This window comes from Natator depressus, chromosome 2, assembly GCF_965152275.1.
Source record: "Natator depressus isolate rNatDep1 chromosome 2, rNatDep2.hap1, whole genome shotgun sequence".
NCBI classification, from domain to species: domain Eukaryota; kingdom Metazoa; phylum Chordata; order Testudines; family Cheloniidae; genus Natator; species Natator depressus.
In genome coordinates this window covers 245,634,825-245,662,212 of record NC_134235.1, presented here as the reverse complement: position 1 = coordinate 245,662,212, position 27,388 = coordinate 245,634,825, and the positions used below count along the sequence as shown (strand labels likewise).

The 27,388-nt window shown below is 39.8% G+C and overlaps 1 protein-coding gene across 3 annotated transcripts in view; it reads left to right on the top strand.

The window, feature by feature from the left end:
- Window positions 1-27,388, top strand: part of RBM33 (RNA binding motif protein 33) — a 148,747-nt gene that overhangs the window by 67,535 nt on the left and 53,824 nt on the right. For all 3 annotated transcript variants that reach the window (XM_074946283.1, XM_074946282.1, XM_074946284.1), the window contains exons 11-14: window positions 16,734-16,902; window positions 17,714-18,045; window positions 19,062-19,322; window positions 20,288-20,575. In XM_074946283.1, the coding sequence (XP_074802384.1) occupies window positions 16,734-16,902; window positions 17,714-18,045; window positions 19,062-19,322; window positions 20,288-20,575 (1,050 nt within the window). The remainder of the gene's footprint in view (window positions 1-16,733; window positions 16,903-17,713; window positions 18,046-19,061; window positions 19,323-20,287; window positions 20,576-27,388) is intronic.

Sequence of the window (27,388 nt, the reverse complement as noted above, 5' to 3'; positions counted from 1 at the left end):
CTAAATATATATTTAGGCACCTAAATAAGAGGCCTGATTTTGAAAAGTGTAGTGCAGCCAGGAGTACCCATAGGCATTTTTGAAAAGTCTACCCTAACTGCGTTAGGTACCTAACTTAGATGTTTTTGAAAATCCTACCCATTGACATCAAGTTGCAAAGTCAATAGTAGGTTCTGGCTGCTCAAACTTTTGAAGATCAGACCTATGAATTGTAGTTTGAATTTGTAATATGAATTTATTAGCTTAACAGTAAGGAATGAATTTGAAAAATTTCATGTTTAAGTAACTGCCTTTATCACAGTCATGCAGCAAGTGAGTCACAATAACACTATATAAATACAGTACTAAATATGTGTTCTGAATTTAAACAAATGTGTTTGACACAATTGGCTAAAAAGTATTTGTTCTTTAGCTTTGTGCCGAAGTAACAGCCTATGGAGCAGACTGTTTCCCCCCCTCACGCTGCTTGGTCGCATCAGGCTGCTAATGGCAGCTGGTATGCTCCACCTGAGAATAGGGGACAATGGCCAGTGGTACCTATAGTTACAGATGCACTGACTGACCCTTTCTCTTTTGCTGTACTGGTCCAAATTATTTAACTCTGAAGCACAAGGTGTGTGGGGACCTCCTTAGTTGGATCTTGGAGTCATGCCCTCTCTCCACAGACAGACCTGCATTAATTTCTTTATATTTAGGGCCTTTTGTTTGCATGGGGTTTTAAAGTAAGGAGGCAGAGTTTGGGCCTTAGACACTTAGTGGAGAGCATCCTCTAGAATGGAGAGGAAATGATTGTGGGTAAGAGAAGTAGTAACTGAGGCATCTCTTTACACCACCCCTTTGGTGAATCTTTGCTTTTTTGATCCCCTTTAGATATACCCTTTGGGGGAGGGGTGCAACCATGGGCCACTGTCCTTTTATTTTGAGATCCAAAAACTTTATTCTTTGATAAAACACTTTTGTGTACAGAGCAGAATTCAAATCTACTAAATTAAATCATTCTTATAAATTCTCTGTTTTATTCAGTATAAAAATAAGATTTTTAATAGAAGAAAAAGCCGTCAGGCGTTCATGAACAACTTTCCACGTTTCATAGTTATTTCTTGTTTCTGGTATCTATCCATTTGTGTCCCTTTCTATTTAAATATCCTTGCTTTCTACTTCTCTGATTGTATTTTTCTTACAGAAATCACCACCATCATTACTTAATATTCTTTCTATTTTCTGATTGCAGTATGCTTCCACATATCTCCACTATATCAGCTCTTTTAAAAAAAAATCAGTATATAAGGTTACATTTCAGATTAGTTTTGGTTCTGGCATTGAACCCTTCGTTGTAAATTTCTTGCTAAAAAGAAGTCTTAAGTTTCTTAAACACTACTATGATACAAACAATATATGTTGCTACTAATGTTAATTCTAAGGAGCATTATAAAGTGGAGTACAGGCTGAACTTGTGGTCCAAAACTGAAACCAAAGCTTTAGCAAACTTAGTAGCTGAACTGATATTGTGATATTATACTAAAGCATTTTTTGTTATGTAAAAATCTCTTTGCTTTAGTGGATCCTAAACACTGCAACATTTTAGGGGAATGAGGCAAAATGAAATTGTTTTAATTGTACTGGAAAGTGCAAAAAGCAAATTGAATTACATGTCATTTTCAAAATTATTTCAGATTTAATAATGAGGTGGTATAAAAGTAAGGAACTCAGGGGTTTTAAAAACCTAGTATCTAAAGTTTTTGGCTCACATTAACAAGTGTGTTACTCTTAATTCATGTCTTGCAATTTACATCTCCAGAACAGTCTATTGATATTCAGTGATGGGTGGTGATTAACTATTACATGTTTTATAATAGCATTTGTTTAGGAGGTAAATTACTAATGGAAATGAAAGAAAACTTGTGAAAACAAGTCTAGTGTACTACTTCCTCAAAATTATTCTGCTTTAGTTATGGCTGTACTATAATAACAGTAACAGTAAATGAAATTTTCACTGGATTACTGTGTGGCAACAGCAGATCACAGGTAGTGTAGAAAGCATTTTGTTTCCATTTAACAGGATACATGGTATCAGGTGGTGTTGATTGACATTTCTTGGATAGTGCTTTATATGGCATTTCATGCAAATCATGTTTGAATGAGACTGCTGCATCAAATTACATTTCTTTCAGATTATGACCCTTGCAGATGTGAGACTGAGCTTTGTTCAACATCTAGCAAAAAAGCTTTCGTTTTGAACATTTACTGTTTTCACAACTTGTCTGCAAAGCCCTGTAATTACAGCACTTAAGATAGTGAAGGAATGATGGGCATTTTCTCTTATCAGATCTATAAGTAGTAGCAAGCAGATGCAGCATGAGATCCCTCCAGCTGTCAAATATTGTCAGGCTGGCATAGAGGGAATGCAGTTTAAAATGCAGGTGACATAATACCCAACATCCTCCATTTGCTAGTAGGCTTCTGATTAATCACGATTACCATACATTATCATACCATCAAATTTAATCATATCAGTGAATTCCCATCTGCAAGAGGAGCAGCAGCAGCTAAACATGATGGTAACAGCTATTAAATAAGAGAGGAATACATGGTTTCTAAAATGCAGTAACCCTTTAACTTGTCATACTATGTCCACGGTGCACATGCTCCATAGTTGTTAAAATCAAACAGAGAACTCATACATTTATATTTCATGGTACTTACCATGTTTGGTTTGTTTGCTAACTGCTATTTCAGACTTGTGAGCATCCTGAGTTGTGGAATTAAAGATACGTAGAATATTTTTAAAATTTTTTTTCCTGCATTAATGAAATCTTAGATTTTTCAATAGTTTCATTTTTTTATTATCTAACTACTTAAAAGTTGCTAAAAAAAATAATTTGAATGAATGCAAATTTAACTTTTCTCCCCTAGGTCTTGTGAGTAAGACACAAATTCTCTAGAGGGGCAACCAGCACAAATTATTAAACATAACTATATAGCAATTAATTAGAGGCCAATAAGGAGACTCTGATGGCAAAAGTCAAGACTCCTCCCCCCCCCCCCCAATAAGGAAATCCAGTGAACATGTTTCACACCATTGTATACAGGAAACAGTTGTATGAATGAATTTATCTGTCCTACAACAAACTGGATCTGCATCTGAGAGATAATGCACTGGATTAATAGAGTCTGAGTGCAGCAAGGCAGATGGGTCCCAAACCTGGAAAGGCATGAGTGCATAACATTATGCACGCAAATAGTACCAGTGAGTTCAGTGGGAGAGCTCTTACATATAAAATTATTCAGATTACTCCTGGGGGGATTCTGTGTGACTGCACACGCAGAGAAAATGCCTCCTCTCCCCCCCCTGCAGAATTCCTGTGCTTCCCAACATAAACCGGCAAGGAAGCTGCCGGGGGGAGGAGAGACATGACTCTGGGTGCAGTTTTGTTGGGGGGGGCACATGGGGTTACATGTTACTAACCTCCTCCCCCCATTTCTGCAAGTGTGGAGCTGCCCCGTTGAAGGAGGCTGCATCTTTGCTCTGCTGACTCTGCAGTTGAATGCTGCCTCTTGGGTCCTAGTGCCAGTCGAGCTTCCCATCTGTGTGCTGGGAGCCTTCCTGTTTTCTGTGCAACAATGAGTGCTGGCAGTGGGGCTGGGTAAGGGGATGTGGGGGAAATGAGGGAAGGGGGTGGATACCTGGTGCACAGAGGCAGGGCCCGGGCGTGTTTCTGGGGTAGGCCCAGCCCTTGCACTGTGTCAGGGTCAGGTGCAGCCTCGCTGCCAAGTCCCTGTACTGGGGGAGGTGGGAGCTTCAGGGTGATCTCCATTGCCATGCTGGAACCACATTTATTTATTGACAAATAAAAATTTGCAGAATTCTGCTGAATTTTAAAAATATTGTGTGCAAAATTTTTGATTTTTTTTTGGCACAGAAGTCCCTCAGGGGTATCAGATGTAAGTATTGATAGGGTCAAGGCTATGTAAATCACTTTCAAAATCGACAGTTTCTCTGCAGAAACATAAACCAGGAATCATGTAATTTAACAACTGTATAGCAAAGTCTTAAATGTTGTTTACTGACATATCTCCTAGTCTAAGGGTACATCTTCACTACCCGCCGACTCGGCGGGTAGCGATCGATCGATCCCCGAATCGACACCTGTACTCCACCTCAGCAGGAGGAGTAAGCGGAGTTGAGACTTGCTGCTGTGAGGACGGCCAGGTAACTTGAACTAAGATACTTGGACTTCGGCTACGCGAATAGCGTAGCGGAAGGTGCATATCTTAGTTCGGACCGCCCCCTGTGTAGTTCAGGCCTCAGTCAGCTGCATCAGAAATAGTAGTAGTTTTATAAAGCTGCTTTTTGTTTGGGTTTTGTTTTTTGGTGGAAATAAAACATTTGTTTTCATTTTTTAAAAGACATGATCACTCCAATGTTTTTTTTTGCTTTGAGGTTCCCAAATTGCTTTTATATTAGTTACAAGAATATCCCTTTGTACCACCCAGGCTGGATTAAAATGTAGAGATCCTGAATTTCTTGTATTCATGATCTGATTTAGTTCTAGTCTTTTTCAGAATTCTCACTGGTAACTTGCGGGATCACCAAGACATACCAGGTCATAAACATTGTTAATAGTCTTCCCAATTAATAGCCTCTAATCTAAGGAAGAAGAAATGCTCTTAATGAAGCTTAATCTCAATAGTCCTGAAACTGAGGAATTTCTAAAATGTGCTTTTCTTATTCACGTGTTTGGGGACGCTGATCAGTCTGAGATTTCTAATACATTGTAAATTTCCCAGCACATCAATCTTCAAAAAGATTTTTATTGTCTTTAAGCAAAGTGGTTGCTGGAGTCTCTATTGCCAATGGGAAATTTTCTAGTCTGCCACCCTAAATTTAACTGCTCTTTTGCACCAGTCCTCCAGATTCTGTTCTGTGTGCTATTCCTATGTTATATTGAATCTTCAATTAAACATTTCAGCGTTAGTGGTAATGGCCATCTTTAACTTTCTTATGCAAGTCCCTAGAGGAGAGACTTGTAAACCAAAGATGAAACTGAAGTTGAAGCTGCAGAAGACTCACTAGTTTAAAAACTAAACAGCTATACTTTTAAAAAAACATTTTGTTATGTTAAGATTTCTAATCTCAGCTGAGACATTTAGGGTTGCACCTCTCTTCTTGCAGATACCAGAGGCTGTTCAGGTTTGTCCATGAGGTTTCATCACTTTGCTATTCCCTTTCCCTGCTCACTGTAAATACTCTTTTTTTTTCCAGCCAGGCATACAGAGCAGTGAGAGCTCAGCTTTCAAGAATCATTGTTACCATCATGGCTTTAAAGCTGGAGTTTGGGACAAGAGTGAGCAGTATTTCTTGCCTTATTTACCTAAATATCCTAACATGAAATTTCTCTGTCACTCTCCTTGACTTGCACAGGTCTTCCACCCTCTCAGCCTACGTAAGAGCATGGATGGAATTTTTATTTGTGTAAAGATAAAGAAACCAGGTGTTATTGCTCTTCTGGATTTTCCAACAGGATGGCTCAGTCCCAATGTGACTTCTCATGTCATAGCATTATAAAGTGTCAAACATATATTCCACATCCACACCTAATATTATTTAAAGTTCCTTTAGTTTTGACTTAATTTGGACAGACATGCCCAACCTATTTTCCCATCCTGGAGCTGCCTATAGTCCTACAGCTCCCACAGCCCTTCTGTTTGAACCAGTTTTCCATTTCCTGAGACAGTTTGAATCGAGCTAACTACTGTGTTATGATTTTTTTTTAACTGACTCCTGAGTGAACTGATTCTATTGAAAGTAGCTGCATATTTCATTTAAGGTACACATTCAATATCACATGAATCTGTCTATTACTATAAACTATTATTATTGTCCTGCTCTTGGTAAAGGCCTATAAGGGCTTAAATGAAAGACCTAGTTTAAGTCTTAATTTAATTAGAGAAAATAATTATGCCAGTCAGCGAGTTCTGTTTTTTCCTCAATGCAAATGCATCACTGCAATAAGCATTAAATGGAAGCTATTGAGCAGATTAGGTCCCAAATTTAGGTGTTTAAAATAGTATTAGAATGCGTATATTATTTTTCAATTTCAGTGAATGAATCATCATTCCTCATCCTAAAAACATTGTGCCTAGTAAATGAGAACCAAGAGAAATTGATTAGAAGTATACCTCTTAAAAGCATACAGTGGTGTGTATAAATTCTACATTAAAATTTTGTAAAATGCACTCAAGGTATATAAAACATGTCCAGTTATCCACGACAATAAGTGCTTTCTCCTAAAAGGTAGGCATTTTAGGAAAGCTTTTTGAAAAGTCTGATGACTGCTGAAATAAGAGGATTAACGTCTTGTGACAGATGGCTATAGTTTTAATTGTGTCATAGGTTATAGTGGTCATTATTCTTTGCATTAAACCATATAATAAGAATTAACTGAGTGGCCCTGCTTAACTGTCAATGAGGTTCTCATAGCTCTTTGCATTTTAAGTGAGATTAATAAATGAAAACATGTTATAGAGGCAGGGTATAATTTATTGAAAGATTCATGAAGTTTCAATGACATTGTTAAGGTATTTAATTAGTCTCTTGAAAAAAGTATAGAGTGACCCCTTTTGGGAAGCTGATAAGTCATATAATAGCTGTTAGATCCTCTTTATTCCTTGCTTTATAAGATTAACTTTGTGCTAAGCAATTTATGCTAAGTTTTCTCTTTTATTGGTAACCAAAGTTATTGGTGCTTCTTGAATAGATTATTCCAGATAACATCATGTAATTAACAAGAGATGCAGAAAAGTAAAAGTACAATTTGTGTAAGAATTGTATGAGAGAATGTTAATTTCTTAACTAGGAAGGATATTTAAGGGGATAAAAAGGAAAGCAAAACAGTGCAATTCTTTGAAAGGATTAAAGTAACCTTATCTCATATTCTTTCAGAAGGAGGATTGCCTGAGTGTGTGAAAGTCATGTTCAATGAGCTATTCACAACTCTAATGAATTGTAGACACAACTTAGCATTGCAATTTTTGCAGAAATGATTGATAGCATGCAAGTTGTGCCTTAGATGTATTGAATAATGGAAGTCAGCATAAAGGGAAATTGCATAACCAGCATAGCATGTAAGACTGTAGAAAGCAATATTTGTCTGTGGAGCCATAATTTGTTGTATGAGGGGACGAGTGATGGAGTGGATGGGGACTTCTTTTTTGTGGGGAGGAGGGTGTCAGGTAAACTTAACACAAAATATTTTTGAGATTTCTAAAATTCAGACATAAACAGTTAAATACAAAGTTAATTTTAAACAAAGTTTATTTAAGGTATTTGCCTGTCATCATGGAAGCAGAGCAAATTTTACATGTTATTCTTTAGGTATTTATCTGCTGCAACTTTCCTTACTTTTCAGAGTAGAATTGCACTTTCAAGTGCTCTGGGATAAATAGCATGCAAGAGTTCAACATTTATTGTTTTTCAACGATTTCCAGAACAAGTTAGTTCAGTTTAAAATTTGTAAAGATTTTTTTTAAATTAACAGTCTGCATTCCTAGCATGGAGTCTGGAAGTTGTCATGTTTCCATTTTCTGAGAGAATGGACAGTGGGGACACCCAAATGAGGAAATGTGACGACCATTGTTGTCTGTTCCCCTCCAGACCTGCAAATCCCTTTGGAAAGCTCATGATAAGACCTGAGCAGTGGGAATGAGTCTCTAACATCATGCCTTCAAAGAAGGAAATTAATTAGCCTCTCAGTTCTCTTGACATATTCTCATTACTGTTAGGGGGTGCTAGTCTAGCGCGTTAGCAGGAACTTTGCTGGTACAATGTTGAGCTGATCATAAGAGATCGATACACTACATATAGAGGACATATATGCAGACCATCTGTTGGTGACTTCAGACCAATCTCTTATGTGACCTATAATGACTGCTGATGCAAAGGGATGGAATTTTGCATTTTTCCTAATCCTTACCAACCTTCAGGGAAAAATACCCTCTTAAATGCAGACCTTACATGGTAGTACTGGGCTTGCCTAAAGTGATCCCTTGTCACACAAGCTGCATGTTTGACCACATTTGTCTGTCATCTTTCTATTTATAAATGGAATATTTTGAGCAGTAAAGATAACAATAGGACACGAATTGTTCCGTTCACCTCAGTACTGTCTTTGTAAGTAGGCTTAAATACAGCAAAACATTCATTTTGGAGTACTCTATTGGGATTATAAAAGTCTCTGTTAATAAGTAAGAGAAATTAATCTTTTTAAAAATATTAATGTGTGAATTTAGATTGTAAGAGCTTTGAGGCAGAGATACCCTCTTTGTATTTCTGCAACGCACTATGTAATTTACAGTTCTTTATAAATGAATAATCAGTTGTGTACTCTGTGGTTTGCCTCCTTTGACCTTTGCCTTCCATGATGTATTAGGTAATTTATTATTATGTAATCAACCTTATTTCAAAGGGCCAAATTCTATCCTAAGTTATCTTAGTACAACACATGAACTTCAGTGAAGTTCACACCCAGGTAACTGAGCAATATTTAACCCACTATAAACAGTGATATCCACAAACTGAATGGTAAATAGCTTTTCACTAGTATAGTATCACCCTTTCTTTAGTTCCGACCTTGGAGTCTCGAAAAAAACAAGCGAATCAATTCTCTAAATCTAGTTACGTAACGTTTTAGTAAAAAAACAGCTAATCCAACATTTTTTCTGGAACTCAGTCCCACTGTACGTTCACAATTTAGTCAGTCCTTCTCTCTTCTAATAAGCCTGCATTTGCTTTGGCTCTGTCCTGTAGAGTTGCAGATTTCAAATCCCAAATGATAGGGTTTGTCTGCTTATGGGTAGTAAGAAGTTTGGTGCCTCCAGTCCCTTCTCATTGAAGTTCTACTTAGTTTAAAATCTGACAATAGGAAAAGTACAAGAAGTACCATAACTATAAAATGGTTTTCATGGCTTTTGTGGTATCAAACCCTAAAGCCGGTAGAGCTTAAAAATGATGTAGCATTTAAATCAAACCACTGCAGAAATAGAGAAGCCTCTCTGAGATTTTTCACCCTGCTGCCTTCCCCCCGCTTCGAGTGAGTGGTGCTGGTGACTAGTTGGTGTTAGTCCTGGATTTTGGACTAGTTCAGGAAACTTTACTTTCTAGTTTAGTTCATCATCTTCCATCTAGTGGAATATTTGTCTTGTGTAAAGTTTCACTGAAATCTATAGTATAGATGGATGCAGTGTGGTTGTAGTAAAAATGACCAATCACATGGCAAATCATTGCCAAAACTGCTTGTGCCTATTAAGACATGACATGCACCATAAACATGTTGCTTTGATTCGAGAGTTTTTCTGTTCAATACTGTACATTTTTATTACATTATCAAATCAATGATGAAACTAGTATTCCCTGTTGTTGATGGAAAGGACTCCTCCAAGTACCATCTAGCCATCTTTCTTCCCACATCATGCTGTAGGTCCTGCATTGCAGCTGCCTTCTTTCTGGGATGGAAGTCTGGAAGTTGGTTTTGTATAGCCATTTGTTTCTGCTGCTGCGGTCTGCCCCAGGTGGGTTGCTGGAGGGTGACAGTGAGGCACTTCCTCCTTTTCTTTCCCCAATTCAAGCACAAATCTCAGCCTTGAGATTAAGGGATTTGACCTCTATTACCTTGTCTGATGACATTAGCTCGTATGAGCCTCTTTCATTTAGTTGAGAACCAGTTACCCCCCTCCCGCCCCCCCCCCCTTTTTTTTTTAAGTGTTCAAGGTTGTAAGATTAGTTGAGGTGCTACGGAATCAAAGTACTGATTACTCAAGCAAAGTAATGGGTTAAAATAGATTTTGGTTTTTGCGAAAAGACATCTGAGTTGACATGTATACTCACTATTTTGCTGTAATTTGAAACTGGCCAGATATAAAACCATGAAAAATGGAAATAACTACTGTGCATATCAAGATTTATTATGCATCTGTGTTACAGTATGCTTATTTTATCAAAAATATGCCATTATGAAAACTGGCTGCTGCACCTGCTCTGTTAATTTTTAAAGTTAAATAACTGGTGCATGTTCTGCTTTTATTTTTGTTTGCAAAATATCAATGGCAGTTGGAGGTATAAAAGAGTTAACTTGATGACTTTAGAGGTTAGTATTGTGATGAGTCATTAAAGTAATAATTCAGCACTGGCATTCTAGTAAATTTAAGATTAAACTGCAGTTTTTCTAGATATATTTAAGTGCAGGTTTGACCTTTATCTTTCAGAAATGTATGTAATGTGCATCTATCAGTAAAATAGTAAGTGTAATATTACTGTACCTTAGTTCTCCATTAAAGCAACTGCAATGAAGTTTCATTCAAAGGTGCAGTTGTGATTTTGGTGCTTTGCAGTTTATGATGTTTATGTGAATGAAAAATATAATAATCTCACAGGTAAATAAATCCGTATCTCAACTGATTTGACTCAACTCATCAGCGCCTCAAACGCAGTGCAAAAACAGACAAAAAAACAGAAAAAAATTCAACCTACGTGTATGCACATTGTCTGAGAATTTAAATTAATGGAAGTCAGAAAATAAATGATCGCACTGGATAAAATTTTGTAAAATTAAAAACTTGGAAAGTTGTACATCACATATCCTGCTCACAATACAAATCAATATTTAAAGAATTGTATTGAAACTGCTGAATCTGTACAAATCTATAAAATTACACATGATTACTATTTAATTTAGGCACAGTAGTAAATTCTTCCTCCAGGTTTTAGTAAAAGTCAAATCAAACCCTGCTTAAAAATCATAGGGGCCCAATCCTGCTTCCATTGACATCTGGGAGAGCAGAATCATGCCCATAGTTTGTCCAAATGTTACTATCCTTGAAAAATGTTCATCCTTCACATTTCTTTTCTTTGAATAACAAGTCTATTTATAATTGACTTTGCATGACTCGTCCTTCATATTATCAGCCTAACAGTAAGTGTAAGTTACTGTTCATGTAAGTTCTTACTGTTTGTAAGTTCATGTAGTTTTTCACTGGCTACTCAAAATAACCTGTAAAAACCTTAAAAACGTATAAGCGGCAAACTGTACTCACTGCAGCTGTTTGTAGTGGGTCTTTGTCCAGTTGGGGAGGAAGGGAAAGTTTACCCCCTGTAGGAGTGGGAAGTGGCTAGACTAGGTATCTGGGAGGAGAGAGCATTTCCCTTCCAGCTGCTCAGAAAGGAGATACCCTGTGCAGTCCCGGAGGAACCCTCTTTTACCTGGACTGAGCTGGCAGCATCCAGCCTTCCAGCCACGATAACTGAAAGAGGACAGGGCTCCTTCATGATCTGTTCTAAGCATTATGCTAGTTGCCTCTTTTTCCTTGGGGACTAGGAAGGAATTTTTCCCTTACCACCAGATTGGCCGAGGTGAGGTGGATTATTTCATCTTTCCCACAATGGGTGTGGGACCCGGTGGGGTAGAGCAGGGGAGTAAAATTATAACGTTGCAACTTAGTATGTAAAACTTGCGGCAGATGTCCAATGCAGGTACTTATTATGGAAGGGATATGGTTATCGGATCAAATGGATTGGAAAACGATTTAAAGGGAAAGCATCCCTATGGGAGCTGAGGAAGGAGGGTTTGGGGCGCCTACATGTGATACAGTGGGAAGCCAAACTGCTTCGTTTTATAGCCCCCTTAGTCGTCTTAAGACGGGAGGGTGACAGTTCTTGGCAATGGGATGGCAGGGGCCATGTTGGGGGTTATGAGGAAATGATGAAGGAAATGAAGATAACCTTCACTGTGCAATTTATTGCTAGGTACTCCCAAATAGTTTAAGCGAGTAATGTTGCAGCCTAATTAAACCACATCCATTGCCTCCCTGTTGTTATACTTGACTGGACTGGACTGCAGTTAGATATTTCCAGCTGTCAGCTGGGATGGATTAGCAAGGACTAATGCTTAAATAATACATCTTAATAGCTGAATAGACCGTATCAAGTGTTAGTTTACTGATGTATATTCTACATCAATGATTTAGATAATATCATAGAGAGTACACTTATAAAGTTTGCAGATGCTACAAAGCAGGGAGGGGTTGCAAGTGCTTTGGAGGATACGATTAAAATTCAAAATGATTTGGACAAACTGGAGAATGGTCTGAAGTACATAGGATGAAATTCAATAAGGACAAGTGCAAAGTACTCCACTTAGGAAGGACTAATCAATTGCAAACATACAAAATGGGAAAGACTGTCTAGGAAGGAGTACTGCAGAAAGGGATCTGGGGGTCATAGTGAATCACAAGCTAAATATGAGTCAACAGTGTAACACGGTTGCAAAAAAATCAAACATTCTGGTATGTATTAGCAGGAGTGTTGTAAGCAAGATATGAGAAGTAATTCTTTCACTCATATTGTGCGCTGATTAGGCCGCAACTGGAGTATTGTGTCCAGTTCTGGGTGCCACATTTCAGGAAAGATGTGGACAAATTGGAGAAAGTCCAGAGAAGAGCAACAAAAATGCTTAAAGGTCCAGAAAACATGACCTATGAGGGAAGATTAAAAAAACTGGGTTTGTTCAGTATGGAAAAAGAGAAGACTGAGAGGGGATATAACAGTTTTCAAGTACATAAAAGGTTGTTACCAGGAGGAGGGAGAAAAATTGTTCTCTTTAACCTCTGAGAATAGGACAAGAAGTAATGGGCTTAAATTGTAGCAAGGGCGATTTAGGTTGCACATCTGGAAAAACTTTTTGTCAGGGTGGTTAAGCACTGGAATAAATTGCCTCGGGAATCTCCATCATTGGAGATTTTTAAGAGCAGGTTAGGTGAACACCTGTCAGGGATGATCTAGATAATACATTGTCCTGCCATGAGTGCAGGGGACTGGACTAATTGACCTCTCAAGGTCCCTTCCAGTCCTGTGATTCTATGCCTGCTTCATTTATTGTAGAAGTGGCAAGGTGTGTGGTGAATGAGACAGGGCATTGCAGTAAGAAAAAGGACCGTCTCATAACAAAGGTAGTTGACTGATGCATTGGGGAGTTGGATGCTATCCCTGCTTCTACGACAGAGCTCCTGTGTGGTGCTGACCAGATCTGTTAAGCTTTTTTTGGCAGTGGGGGTGGGTGGTATCACTAATTGTGTTGTTTATTTTCTGGTACCTGGGTTGAGACCTGGGGACTGATTTGCAGAAATGCTGAGCGCGCTCAGTTGCAACTGAAGTCTATGGAAGCAGTACTTTGAACATATTAAGTAGCAATGTGAGGTTGAATGCTCTGAAAAATCAGGGCCTCGGTGTTTAGAATTAGGCACCCAAAATTAGGTGGATACTTTTCATCTTAGTCTTTTTGTGCATCAGTTCTCCATCTGTAAAATGGGGATCATAATGCTCCCTCACCTTATAGGGGAATTGTGAAAATAAATTAATATTTGTGACGCTCTGATATGCTAGAAAACACCATGAGGAAATTAATAATTCTGCCTTCAGAACAGAGCTTGAAGAGTGTGCAATAAATACAGACTTGGGCTACACATTGAACAATGAGAAGACAAAATAGTGAATCCTGTGCACTGAATGAGGCTTGGGTCCTGTGGAATAAATAGTATGTTATGTTCTTAAAGACCAGCATAGTTCATGCATACATGTGGGTAGAATTAAGGTTGCCTTGACAACTGTAAATCTGGAATTTTCTACCTTTGAAGTACTTGACTTTGCAACCTAAATAACTTTCTTTTAACAGTGATGGTTTTTTATATGCAATTTGCTAGGTTTTTAAAAGGTAAAACAATTTCTCTTATGTGCAGCTGTAATAATCTCCCCATCATGCATTATCATGAGGGTTCGAACCCTGAATCTTTGGCTCTGCAACACACACTGCTACCACTTGAGTGACAGGCATTAATTATGTTGGCTGGCAGCAGCAGAAGTGTTTTTTTGTGGGGGTGAGGTGGGCTACTGGCACCATGTGCTGGGTAAAGTAGGTGGTCGGGGGAGCCCTGCCTGGGTCTGTGTTCCCATCTTCTTTCCAGGAAGTGTGGGGCTCCTGTCCCATGTGGAACCCCCAGAGGAGGAGGAGATGATGAGAAACTGAAGGCTAACTGCATTTTGGCTATATAAGTAGGAGCATTGGCAGCAGATCAAGGGACGTGATCATTCCCCTCTATTCGGCATTGGTGAGGCCTCATCTGGAGTACTGTGTCTAGTTTTGGGCCCCACACTACAAGAAGGATGTGGAAAAATTGGGAAGAGTCCAGCAGAGGGCAACAAAAATGATTAGAGGGCTGGAGCACATGACTTATGAGGAGATGCTGAGGGAACTGGGATTGTTTAGTATGCAGAAGAGAAGAATGAGGGGGGATTTGATAGCTGCTTTCAACTAACTGAAAGTGGGTTCCAAAGAGGATGGATCTAGACTGTTCTCAGTGGTAGCAGATGACAAAACAAGGAGTAATGGTTTCAAGTTGCATTGGGGGAGGTTTATGTTGGATATTAGGAAAAACTTTTTCACTAGGAGGGTGGTGAAGCACTGGAATGCATTACCTAGGGAGGAGGTGGAATCTCCTTCCTTAGAGGTTTTCAAGGTGAGGTTCGACAAACCCTTGGCTGGGATGATTTAGTTGGGGATTGGTCCTGCTTTTGAGCAGGGGTTTGGACTAGATGACCTCCTGAGGTCCCTTTCAACCCTGATATTCTATGATTCTAATTGGTACCATGTGCCAGGTCTAGAAAAGGGGTTTGATCAGATGGGGTAGCCTGGTTTGGCGTGCTCTCTTCCTCCCCCACTCTACTACAGGTGCTTTGGCAGCTCCTGGCTGTTCCCAGAACAGTGTGTGGTGATGGTGCTATTGCTTAGGTGGTGGCGCAGGCCTAGCTCTTCAGAATGTTTGTATTCAGTTGTCATATTGGCAGGCTGCCAGAATTTTCCTGCACAACACAAGAGAAGGGCAATATTTAATAGTAACATTCAGCTAAACCTGAATGGGATTTCCTGGGACAAGAAAAGTCACTTCTCTAGCCTGAGGCTTTTTCCTTACTGAATTTCAAAGGCTGGCTGTTTACAATGGAGGTGTTAAGATGTTTTTAAAAAAAAGTCCCAAGAATATTTTATAATGGAAGATGTTAGGCAGTCTAAATAGAGAAGCCACTACCAGCTCTCCCTCTAAATTTTACATGCATCAAGAAGACTGTCATGCTTGAGTTTAAAATAATGCCTCTCCTCTAAATGAAGTAGCCACTGGAGACTGGATGGTTCAGGAGACTGATAATGGGATATAAAACCTTTAATCTGTAGGTTTGCTCGGTCCAGTCTAGTCCAGGGTAGGAGTGACCAAAAGTAGTTATGTCTAACAGCTGTTTAGTGATGTCAGATGAGTGATTGCAGCCCTGCTCTTAGTGGAAAGGTGTTACTTGCTCAAAAACCTCAATTTTAGCACTCTCAGCAGAGAGGCTAGAAGTTTTATGGGCATGGAGACTCAACTGTTCTTAAAATTGATGACTAGCATAGTAAAAATTGCCCAACTTGCTTAAGTGATATTCTTAAATTATGGTTAGCCCTGTGACACCTACCTTTTCCCATGCACGTGTGCACATTAGGATGAGTGGTAGGGTGGAGGCTGTGGCACTTTTCCTCTGGAAGTACGGCAGATTTGAGTTAAACTTCCAAGTGCCTTTTTAAGATCTATGTTGTGTTCTTTCAGACTTTTTTAACATTCTCTTACTTAACTTTAAAAGGGAGTCTCTCTTCGTGAATCTGTTTATTTTGAAGGACTTGTTTTTGGTTAATGTGGTTCTAATTGTTGGTGAATACCAGGTGCACATGTAATACACATCACTAATTTCTAAATGCATATTTGTTTGAAAACAGGGGTGTACTGAGACGACATTGATTACCTTTCTGACTTTTTCATGCATAATAGGATGGTGCATGCTTATCATGAATATGGTATCTGGTTCCTTGTGAATGTACTGATAGATGGGAGACTGCCTCACATTTTCAGTGAATGGTATCAATTTTTTAAATTGTCAAACCTTTCCATATAAAAGCAAAAAATGATAGTGGTAGTATGAATTACTGAATTAAATCTGAATTATTCTACGTGCTCCTGATTGTGAAATAACAGTACATTAAGCCAGTGTTTAAAGGCTTATTTAAAACTTTTTTAAAAAAAATCAAGAAAAGACACATTTGGTGTAAATTTTTCATATGCCTTTTGAAATGCTTCAGATGCTTAATTATTTAAGTTTTATGTGAATTGGTAGAAATGTTAATTCCTGTTATTTATTGTAAGATGATTGCGCTAATTTTCTGGATGCCACAAATTGATTTTTTTTTTTCCTTTTGAAGTAAAGCTGCTTCATTTCTGTAGCTTTAGGTTGTACTAAATAGATGGCAAAGAATAGCATGGTTTAAGAAGATAAATGTCAGGAACGTTTTCTAAAGTAGACATTCAGACTTTTGGATTAATGGGAAAGAAGGTCAATAATTGCGTGGATTTCAATAAGCTTGAAAAGAAATGGCATTCCTGTGGTGCTACAATGACTATTAAAACGCTGTGAAATTATTTCAAAATCCTGTTCTCAGCTTCAGTGTCTGATCCATTGTGCAAGAATGACTCAGTAGGGCTGCCAACCTTGTACATATTACAGGAGATAATTGATAAATCAACTGATTTTTTTAAGAGTATTTTTAATAGACTATGGATGAATTTCTCAAAGATGGACTTAGTTTGGCGATTTTTGTCTTATTAAACAGGGCCCTCCAGATTTTCAGCAGCACGCTCCTGGACCTGTTCCTACCAACTTCACCCAAGCCCCAAGAATCCCTCTCCAGGACCAGTGGAGAGGCCCACCTCCACCACCTATGCCTCCACCTCCTCCACCTCCTCCTCCTCCCCAGGAAAGAGATCCTTTCTTCATGGGAGGTAGATCATTTTAATTTTACATTCGTATACAGGGTGACCTTTTTCATTGCAAATATACCATTTGAATATTCTTCCTTTTCACATAGTATCCCCTTTTCATATGTGTGGATAGATTCATTCATAGATCTGAATGTCAGAAGAGACCATTATGATTTAGTGTAATCCTGTATTTTGTCATCTCTCAAAAAGCAGCCAAAAGACATCGTCTTCATTTTGTTACAATTCAGATATTAAATATCAGTACCATTTCTCCATTCATCTGTGGTCATTCCCCCATTAACAGTTGTATCTATCTGGAATATTGGTGCCCTACAAATTTAACTTTCTATGAATTCTGTCCACTCTTTCAATTAATGTTAAAGTTACAACACAACAAACATGGTGTTAAGTAAAATATAAAAATTGAATAAAGTGGCTTGACTAGTTCTTTGCGTGGATTGAAAGGGTATTAGTTTTGTTTAGATTGTCAGGGCTTGCATTTCTCTGGTCCTAATTCCTGCTTGGAGTTGTTAGGTGCTTCGGCAGTAGAAATAATAAAAATAACTATTAATGCCAGCCAGTTATCAAATTGTCCTCTTTCTCCCAAGGGTCTGCACCTTCCATGCTAAGGTGGTTCTTGGCACAAGCAGGAGTATCATCTCTCATATAACCTTGCGGAGCTGCTCTTCCAACTAAAATATTTTGTAGTTATCTCTCCCTCAAATTATCAAGTTACTCTCCTGAAACTGAAAATATGGCAAGACTGTATTTAAAACACATTTGTATTCATGAGGAGGTTGTCACTTAATTAAATGTGTTTTGATTTCAACAGATCCAAGATTCCCAAGTCATCATTTGTTCGAGCAACGGAGTCCCCCACCTCCACCCCACCCCCCACTCCTTAATAGTACCCATCCTGTCCCTACCCAGAATCCTCTGCCTTTCAGTCAACCTGGACCAGGATATAATCAACCAGGGCAGCAACCAGTATTTCCCAGAGACAGACCAGTAAGGCCAAACATTCAGCCTCAGAATCCTGCTGGAATTCTTCACTTCAGCCAACCAGGTTCAGCAAATCCACGGCCTTTCATGCAGCCCAGACAACAGTTCTTACAAAGCCCAGGACAGCCATTTCTAGGAACACATACACAGCCCAATATGCAGGTATGAATCAATGGTAAAAGGGGGCTGATAAGCACTATTTAGAACTTTTGCATTTAGAAAGCTATATTGGGATCATTGCGTTCAGCTGATGGCAACGATCTAACCAAAATGGCTACGTCTTGTTTGACGTTACAAATATGAGGTAGATTTAAGTGTAGTGCCTGTTACCGCGTTAGTGTTAGACAGCGAAGTGGATTTTCATCATCATATCAACAACTTAGTTGTGAAACATACACCAATATAGTGAAATTATTAAAATTGCTGTGATTTCTGCTCAACTGCTTACAGCTAATGAGATTAGAGAAGTTCGTAATGACATATTTTGTTCAACAGTTCCTTACATTAATTTATTCCAGCAGAAATATGAAAGTATCGTATTGTTCAAAAACCTCAGTTTACAGAGAGAAGTGTATGTATACAAAATATAGACATTGCTGGGTTATTTCACCTCTTGTCACAGGTCTTGGGTGCCCTCTGCTGATAAAAATGAGTTGTGTGTTTTAGGGGACTAGCAGTGACAGAAATCAGTATGGCTTCTTAAAAATTAGTTTTTCTTTTAAACCATTTGTTGAAGTAGACAAATGGTTTGTATGACGATGAAAAATACTATGCAGAGGCCCTTGAACTTTAGGGGGTTTTTGTTATAGATTCACGATGCATACGCTGAATTTCTTCTTAAGAGTAAATATTGTACTGTAGTAATTCTTAGAAGCAAGTAGGACAATTAGATTTATTTATTGTAGTCTCATTAGTAACGTTATTTTAGATTTTTTTTCATGTTAAGAAGTTGAGCCAAAATCTAAGTACAAATGTTCAGTGATCAAGTGATCTCATTACCCTGCACAGCAATCAACAATCCGCAAATACTGTTGCCCCAGGAAAGCCTAGAGCTCCTTACATACCAGCCAAAATAATGTTGCCATACGAGAACAAATCTGATGGCTTAAGGAGCTTATTTTCCTTAGGATTGAAAAACAAATGTGTAGAATGTCTTTTTTTCTTTTTAAAATGTAAAGGGTCCCTTGCACCCTCCTCTACCGCCTCAGCCTCACCAGCAGCAACAACACCTCCAGCATCACCAGCAGCAGCTCCAGCAGCAGCAGCACCAGCAGCAGCATCATCAGCATCAACATCACCATCATCTTGCCGGTCCACCACAGCCTTTGATTCCCATTACCCAGCCACAGTTCAGACCTCATTTGCAGACTTCACAGCAACAGTCAAATAACAATAGAATGCAGTGCCAACAGCGGCAGGGTCCAATGAATCCAAGACATGTAAGTATCAGTAAATACTGGCATACATCAGTGTTTCCTCGTTTTTGTGTGTGTATGTAAAGATTGTGTATCTGAGCTCAAGTTTAAAACCTTTGAGCATAGTCTTTCACTCCTATTCCTTCTCCTCTTACTCTGTCCCCTTCATTCACTCATTCTCTCCTCTGTCCTTCCTCATTTATTCAATATCCTATATTTATAACCACTTCCCCTCCACCTCTGTCTCCCCCTTGACTTATTGTCTTTCCCTCTTCTCCTCCTCTTCTCTCTCACTGTGTGAAAGAAAGAGACAGACAGACACACTGCCCTCTCATGCTAAGAAGCTAGAGATCAAGGGTGGAATAGTGGGGAGGGTTGTATGGTCAAATGTAAAGCTGTGATTGGGGTTGGGGAGTTCAGTGCTTCAGCAATGGGGCATCTGTGCTTGAAGGCCTCTCCATAGCACTGCTGACTAGGCTTCCTGGTGCCCCATGAAGCAGTGCCATGGGGGATCCCTTGTTACTCTGACTGCTCCAATTCAGAGAAGCTTTGCCCCGTTTCTTTCTGTCCTTCCTCCCCTCCACCCATTCACTTGGTTGGTGGGGGATCCAAGGCATCGTACCTTGACTAATCTGGACATAGCTCAGAGCAGTGATTCTGATCAGACAGTCACTCTCTGGGTTTATTTTAGAAGTGGTGTATATGCGAGAGAAGTCTTAAGTTTTGCTGTTTAAAGAAACCTAAAGATATGTGATAGAATTGAGAACATTTCAGAAGGAGGGCACTTTTAAACACTTACTCCTCAAAAGTTAGTAGCCATCTACTAAAAAGCTATATTGAAAATGCAATTGTCCTCTGAAGAGTCAGTGCCAATTTTTGAGACTAAATGTTAGTCCTGCTTGAAGTGGAAATCTAAACATAACCTGAACTCTGAAATGGCTACCAAGACCTCCATATTATTATATATGTTGTCTTTTTGCCTCTGTCAGAGTACACCAACACAGAACATTGTCAAGCGTCCGAATCAGCAGCTACAGTCAACTGCTTCAAGAAATAGCAACTTGCGCGAATTACCAATAGCACCTTCGCATGCTATTGAGATTAGTAACAACCGGCGAACCGCTGCACCTGCTGCGCAGGTGAAACCCATTACCAGCACAACACCTGCTACAAGATCTGTAGTTGGTGTTGGGAACCCCCATGGAAGGACTGAAATGAAACCTAGAGCAGTCGTGCCAGTGGTCCAAACTAAAGCAGAAGTAAAATCTGAACCAGAGGTAAGGGAGATTTTCCATTAATGTTAAATGGCTGTTTGTAATACATGCATTTCTATTTCTTAATGTAACCAGTTGCCTTATAGGTACAGATGAGAAATACCTGCAAAACATACCAGTATGGCGCTGCCTAGTAGTAACAGTTAAAGCATTGGATAATCTATTTATCTTTTTTTAAAGAATAACTTTATACATTTGCTAGTCTGATTTGTGGAGTATAAACTCACCTATAGGCACCCCTGTGCTACACTTCGTTACCACTAGGCGTCCCACTTCCAGATTGCAGGCTCTCCTCATAGTGTTTTCAGAAGGGGAGAAGGGGATTAGCTGCAAGCTCCTCCCAGGAGAGGGGTCCAGGTCTTGAAGGTTGGAAGGGATGGGTGAGTCAATTTTGGAAGGTAAGGGAGCTACTCGTACAAAAGTTGGGGACAGGTAACCTACTTGATTAGGGGCACCCTGCTTTGGTATATGATGTTGTTAAAGTAGGAACAGCTACTTAATAGGAAAGGAAGAGAAGAGTGGGGAGGACACTGAGCAGGAATGAATTGGACTTAGAGTTGCTTCAGAGGTGGTATGGGCAGGACATTGCTGACCTGAAATCCGTTGGTGGAGTTAAAAGTGTCTTAGAACCACAGCGAGTGACGTGGAGCTAAATGAGGCTGGAGTAGGGCTAGCAGCAGCAGTGTTTCTCTTCCCTTTCCTCAGGTCCTGCAGCTTCCCATATCAGACTAAGAGGCTTCTGGGTCCAACCAGCTCCCTGCTGCTTAGTATGGGTTTTCTCATAAGAACTGCTATACTAGGTCAGACCAGTAGTCCATCCAGCCCAGTATCCTGTCTCTGACAGTGGCCAGTACCAGAGCTTAAGGGGAGTGAACAGAACAGAGCATTATTGGAGAGCTCCATACCTGTCTTCCCCTCCTGGCTTCTGGCATTTAGAGGTTTAGGGTCACCCAGAGCATGGGGTTGCATCCCTGGCCATTTTAGCTAATAGCCCTTGATGGACCTGTCCTCCGTGAACTTGTCTAGTTTTTTTTTGGCTATTACAATATCCCATAGCACCAGATACCACTCTCTCAGCAATACCTATCCTAATCTAATACATCCTCTTCCAAACTGGTTCCCTACTGCTCAGCACTTCCTCCCCATTCTTGTGAATAAGACAGCCACCAGATCCCTTCCTTCCTCTTCTTTTCCACTTTCTGGTCTCTGAAATGAGACCCAAATGACTTCCAAACACAGCTTCCCCAGCCCAGCCAATCTCCTCCAGGTCCTGGAGTCCTCATGATAAGCTGCAGCTGAGCCATCCCCTCAGGCACCTCTTCTGCTGATGGAGCGGATACTTGCCCTACATCTCATCTGGAGGAAATATAAAGTATTTTGTTTTTATTATTCTCCATTTTGAAAAAAGTTGCTATTTAATTTGCCAGGACCCCCCAAGAGTGTGAGGTATAGCTGTACTCTGAACCTCACTCAGGTCTTGATCCTGAATGCTGCTGTGTGTGGATCCTTACCCCTGTATGGAACCCCATGGAAACCTGTGGGACTCCCCATGGCCACAGGGAGTCCTCTTGTGTGGAGCAGTTTGCAGGATTGGGCCCTTAATGTTGAACGCTATGAGACGCTGTATCTACATGATGGTTAAATGACTATTGCAATTTTCGAATGTCAAGTAATCCCAAGCAGAATCCTTCATGTTAAGTTAGCTATGAACCCCTCTGTCTCAAACACCAGGTTTCTTTCAAGAACTTCTTCTTTTAAGTTGCTGGTGATTAGCTCCTCCTCTTTTTCTTGAATTAGTTATGACCATCTCTCATTTCCACAAATGAAACATGAAGGAAAACGTGCAGTTATCAGTATTTAACTTCCTGTGCACTCATTCATCTTCAGGAATAAAACCCCTTGGTTCAGCTTTTCAAGAGGTCACTTATTTAACTTTGCTCTTTAGTTTCAGCAGATGCTAAAGGATTCCCCCCCCCCCCCCTTATCAGTTCCTCATAGAAGAATCTAAAAGTAACAGAAAATAAACAGTAATTGTTTTAAGCTATTTAGGGCAATTGGAATGTTAGAACTCAGACCTGGGGAGATGAATTAATAATCAGAGGGTAGGTGAAGCCATCAAAGCTGCATTTTAAATGTATCATATTATTCTAAAACTTATAATCGGGATATTACTGCCAACTGTATATATAAGCATCTTGCAAAATTTCAGTCTTCTGGGCCAAGTAATTACTTCTAAAGAACTCTAAACTCTATTATAATCAGTCATCACTATAAAGATCAGAGAAATGAATTTTGTGGATGGGCTGGTAAATTTTCACATCAGTTTTGCAAGGCTGGCAGTATATGAAATAAAGGAGCCTCATTAATTTGTGAAGTGCCCAAAGAAAAGTTTTCTTTGCCTCTGTGAAAATAAAGCATTAACTTCTCTCCATAAATCTTTCCCGTAAGGTGGGAAAACAAGCTGATAACTTCCTGTTCTATGTGGTCATTTTTGGTCTCTTTCCAATTTGTATAGGCTTTGGTTTCCAGATTTAGGAGTGTTTTCCTCCTGTTTTGTTTGAAGGTTATTTGATTAGAGGACTTTTGTCATCATTTCTTTTTCCCAGTTCATCCTGTTAAAGAGAGAGAGAGACTGGAGGAGGACAGTGCACTTCTTCAAAAGCAACATCATATCTCATTCTTTTTCATTCTCTGTTTTTTGGTACAAGTAAGGTGTTTCAGGACCTGCATCCTGTGGGATGCACCCACCTCTTCAGAGGCTCAGAGCCTGTCATCAAGGCTGTCATCAGGAACCTGAAGTTCATTTCAGATCTTTGGGTTATAGCTCATCAAGCGTCAGACTGTCAGCATTTTGATTTGGGGTAAATTTGAATTTAAAACATAGGCATGAAAGTCAAGTCATCTGGGTTCTGTTCCCATCTCTGACACATACTTGCCTTTTTTCTTTGGACAAATTACCTAACCTCTCTGTGCCTCATCCTCCATCGGTATAAAGGGAATAATAGTACCTTGAGTGATTGTACACATGATTTCACTCATGGTGTTCATTCACGTGAAATTGGATTTTTCTGGCTATCAGTGTCCATTGGGGCCGCTCCTGTGCCCTCTTCAACCCACCCAAGGTCATAAAAGGCAGAGCAGGCCCCACCATCATTCAGTTCCTTCTTATTGCTGGTGTGCAGTGTTCTCCTGCTTCTCTGCGATGCTGTTACAGTTAGTGTTAATGACTAGTTAGTATAGTTGTTAGGTAGTTAATTACTTTTCGTTTGCCTTAATTCTTTATAGACAGTAGGCTCTGAGTGCCCTCCTCGGTACCGTGACTTGAGGTGGTATGGCAGAAATTGAATCTCTGGTTTGACATGCCCCTCTTGTGTTGGGCATTCTTAAGTGCCTTCTTTATTTAGACGGGGGGCATATCCCTAACTGTTGATTCTTCTGCCACTCTCTTTCCAAGTGGACTCAGAAGCTAAGGGATGCCTACCTAAAGTTATCCTAGAGCACTCCATGAAAGCCTATTCAGAGAAGGAGGATGTAGTGAAGGTTCACCCCTCTCTCCGTTCCTGCTCAACAAGTGCCCCAACAAGCTGTTGTTCCTTCCCAAACTCCATGGCTAAGATGTCTAAGAGACTGCAGTTGTTGACTTCAAAAAGGGATAGAAAGGAACCATGCTCCAGAGACAAGACATTGGTCTCCCTCCGTGGGACCCTTGGAACAGAGATGCAAGAATCAGCATATTACACTGTGTCAAGCTCTGCATTCAAAGGGCAGCAAATGGCCTAAGATGGGTGCCTCTGGAGCCTCGTTACCAGGTATGAAAAAAGTGCCTGCGGTACTAGCTAAATCTGCTGCCCGCCTTCAGCACCAATTCTTGTAATCTTGGTATGCAGCTCCCACATTACTAGCCTTTTTGGTGCCGTGGTCTATTCATCACCAAGTGACACATCTGTGAGCCAGTGCCAGAGTCTTCCTTGTTGGAGCGTACAATCTCAAAATTCTAACTAAGCCTTCAGTCACTGAAATCATGGTACCGCATAGAGCTGCTGAGCATTGGGTGTCACCTACTTTTCCTGCTCAGAGTGGGTCTCTTCCATCTCTCAGGATCCTAGAGCTTGAGAGCCAGCCTGAGCCCTAACTTCAACACTGCAGTTAAACAGCTCTTTAGCTCGAGCCCCGCAAACCCAAATCAGCTGGCATGAGCTAGCCACAGGTTTTTAATTGCAGTGCAGGCATAACCCAGGAGACTTGATCTGTTCAGCAGAAAAGTCTGCTCCTCTGCCAGTCTCCAGATGTACAGAGTCATTTTGCTGGAAGAATCTAGTAATTGGCAATCTACACTGGGACACATTGTCTTAGTTTATGGAAAGACTCATTCAGGGCCATGGAAGAATTAAGGTCCATTGTGCTAGAGGGGAATCTGATAGCTGGCATTTCCCAGCTGGCTGCTTTTGAATGTATCTGGTGTACCTACATACATGATCATATTTGTGGTGATGCAAAGAGCCTCCTGTCATCAGGAATACCCAGATAGGTCCAAACTACAGTAGAGGATCTTCCATTTGAGGACTGCAACCTCTTAAATTCCAAGACAGCCGACTCCTCTGCTGGTACACTCCAGCCCCAATGAGAAGGCAAGCCAGAGTTCAAACCTTGTCCAGATAGTGTCCTCCTGCTAAATACGATTATAACCGATGGGGGCATTGGAGCCACTAGCAGAGAAGCAGAGGCCCAATGTAGACATCCCACCACTTCTTCAGATACAGTGCATTTGACATCTTCCTCTTGACAGGAGGCTTCATGCCACAGTTGAAAGTCTGGCAAAACCTTTGGAGAATCTCTGCCCTCAGCCTCCTGCTGGCAACTGCCTTTTTTTCAAGAAGCTTGGAGTAGGATCACCACAACTGAGAGATTGTCAGCACTGGGTATTATGTACAATTCCAGTTCCTTCCTACCTTCTCTCCCATCTTCCCCATTCACACCTCTCATGAGATACTGTTGAAGAAAGAGATGGACCCTGTCCTGCATCTTTGAGGAGCAGAAAAGGTACCCTTAGAGTTCGGGGCAGGGAGCTTTGTTCCTGTTATTTTCTCGTCCCAAAGAAGGGGGCTTGAGGGCCTATTCTGAACCTTGATATCTCAAGAGCATACATCCAGCTCACAGGAAATTCATCACGTTCTTAGTAGGAACATCTCACTAACAGTACAGGATCCTGCTCATTGGACTTCCCACAGTACCAAGGTGTTGACCAAATACTTGACAGTTGTAGCAGCTCTTTTAAGGAGGCAAGGGATACAGGTTTATGCATATCCTATTAATGTGTTGATCTGAGGAAGATCATTACATCAGGTCATCAACTCAGTTCAAGTAACTTTAAATCTCTCACCTACTTGTTAGTCATCAGGAGTGGCATCCATGTGGACAATCACTCAAAGAAGAAAGAACAATTACTTATCTTTTGGTAACAGTGTTTTTTTTGAAATGTGTTGTCCACATGGAGTCCATGATTCCCCACTGCTCCAGAGTCCTACTCCTCTGTATTGGCAAAGGAACTGTGGGGTATTTGGACCCATTCTGCCTCTTATGCCCTTGACCGGGGTGTGGGCGGGGTGCTCAAAGACATTTAGGACGCAGGCACGGCCCTAATGAACACTGCTTGCTACAATAATCCAATCTCATGTGCATACCCATATTTGAATCTGCATGGACAGTACATCTCAAAGAACCAGTATGGTAAGTAACTGTTCTTTTCTGGACACACAGGTTGTTTGTGAAATACTTTAGTACCCTTTTATGAAAGACATAACTAAAATGCAATGTATTATTTGATGAAAACCTAATCTTATTATATTTGACAAATATATCTGGTAACTATAGCCTAAAATCAGAATGATCTGTTCATTAAAATTATAAATTCATTATATAGCGTGTTTTATAGGCAGATTGCTTTAAAAACAATCTTAAAGCCATTTAAAATGGAATCTAATTTCATCAGGTATATTTTGTAATAATATGTACATCCTGTTGAAGCAGCCAGCTCAAAAGCAGGGTGGATCTTTTCTTATGAAGATGGGCATATGCATTTCCTTAACTGTTCTCTATTTCTTACAGCTTCCTATAAGGACACTTTCTGCCAAAGTTGCAGAATCTTTAGAAAGGTTATTTGACAGAGTATAATACTTTCAGAAAGGCTTAGGGATGGAATATTAAAGGCATTCTCTATATACCATTAATATTCCAACACTGCATTTGGCAACATTTTGATTCTGAAGAGAGTGCATGAGTTCAAGGTCAGAGAGATTGACTTGTGCTGTTCATTATAACCAATTATTGTGTGACAAATGAGTTTGAGATCAGGCTGAAAATTCTGTAAGAAAAATCAATAGTTCTAATCAGGGCCTTTCAGGTCATTTACCACCCTACCTTTTGTTAGTTTGTCAGAAAAGAGAAAGATAAAACCTGTGTGACAGTGGATTGCCTCTGTATCGTTACTTTCCATTTGAAACATATTTTGATATCTTTAATTATTATATTAATAGTTTAATTGGTTTCAGAAACTTCTACAAGAGTTCCAATTTATAAGACTTCATTTTTAGTATTTTGATAAGATTTCCAAACTAGCAATATAGTTGGGTCGGGGGGGAAACAGGATGTAGCATATCTAATTCCTAAAACAGATTTGAGCTGCCAGTCTCTAGTGAATAGCAAATCTTCCTGGAAGATATGTCACTAATAATTTTAGCACAATGTCAGGGTAATTTCAAAATCTCTTTTCAGAGTTCTGCCATTATGACATCTTATAAAAAAACAACTTAATGTTAG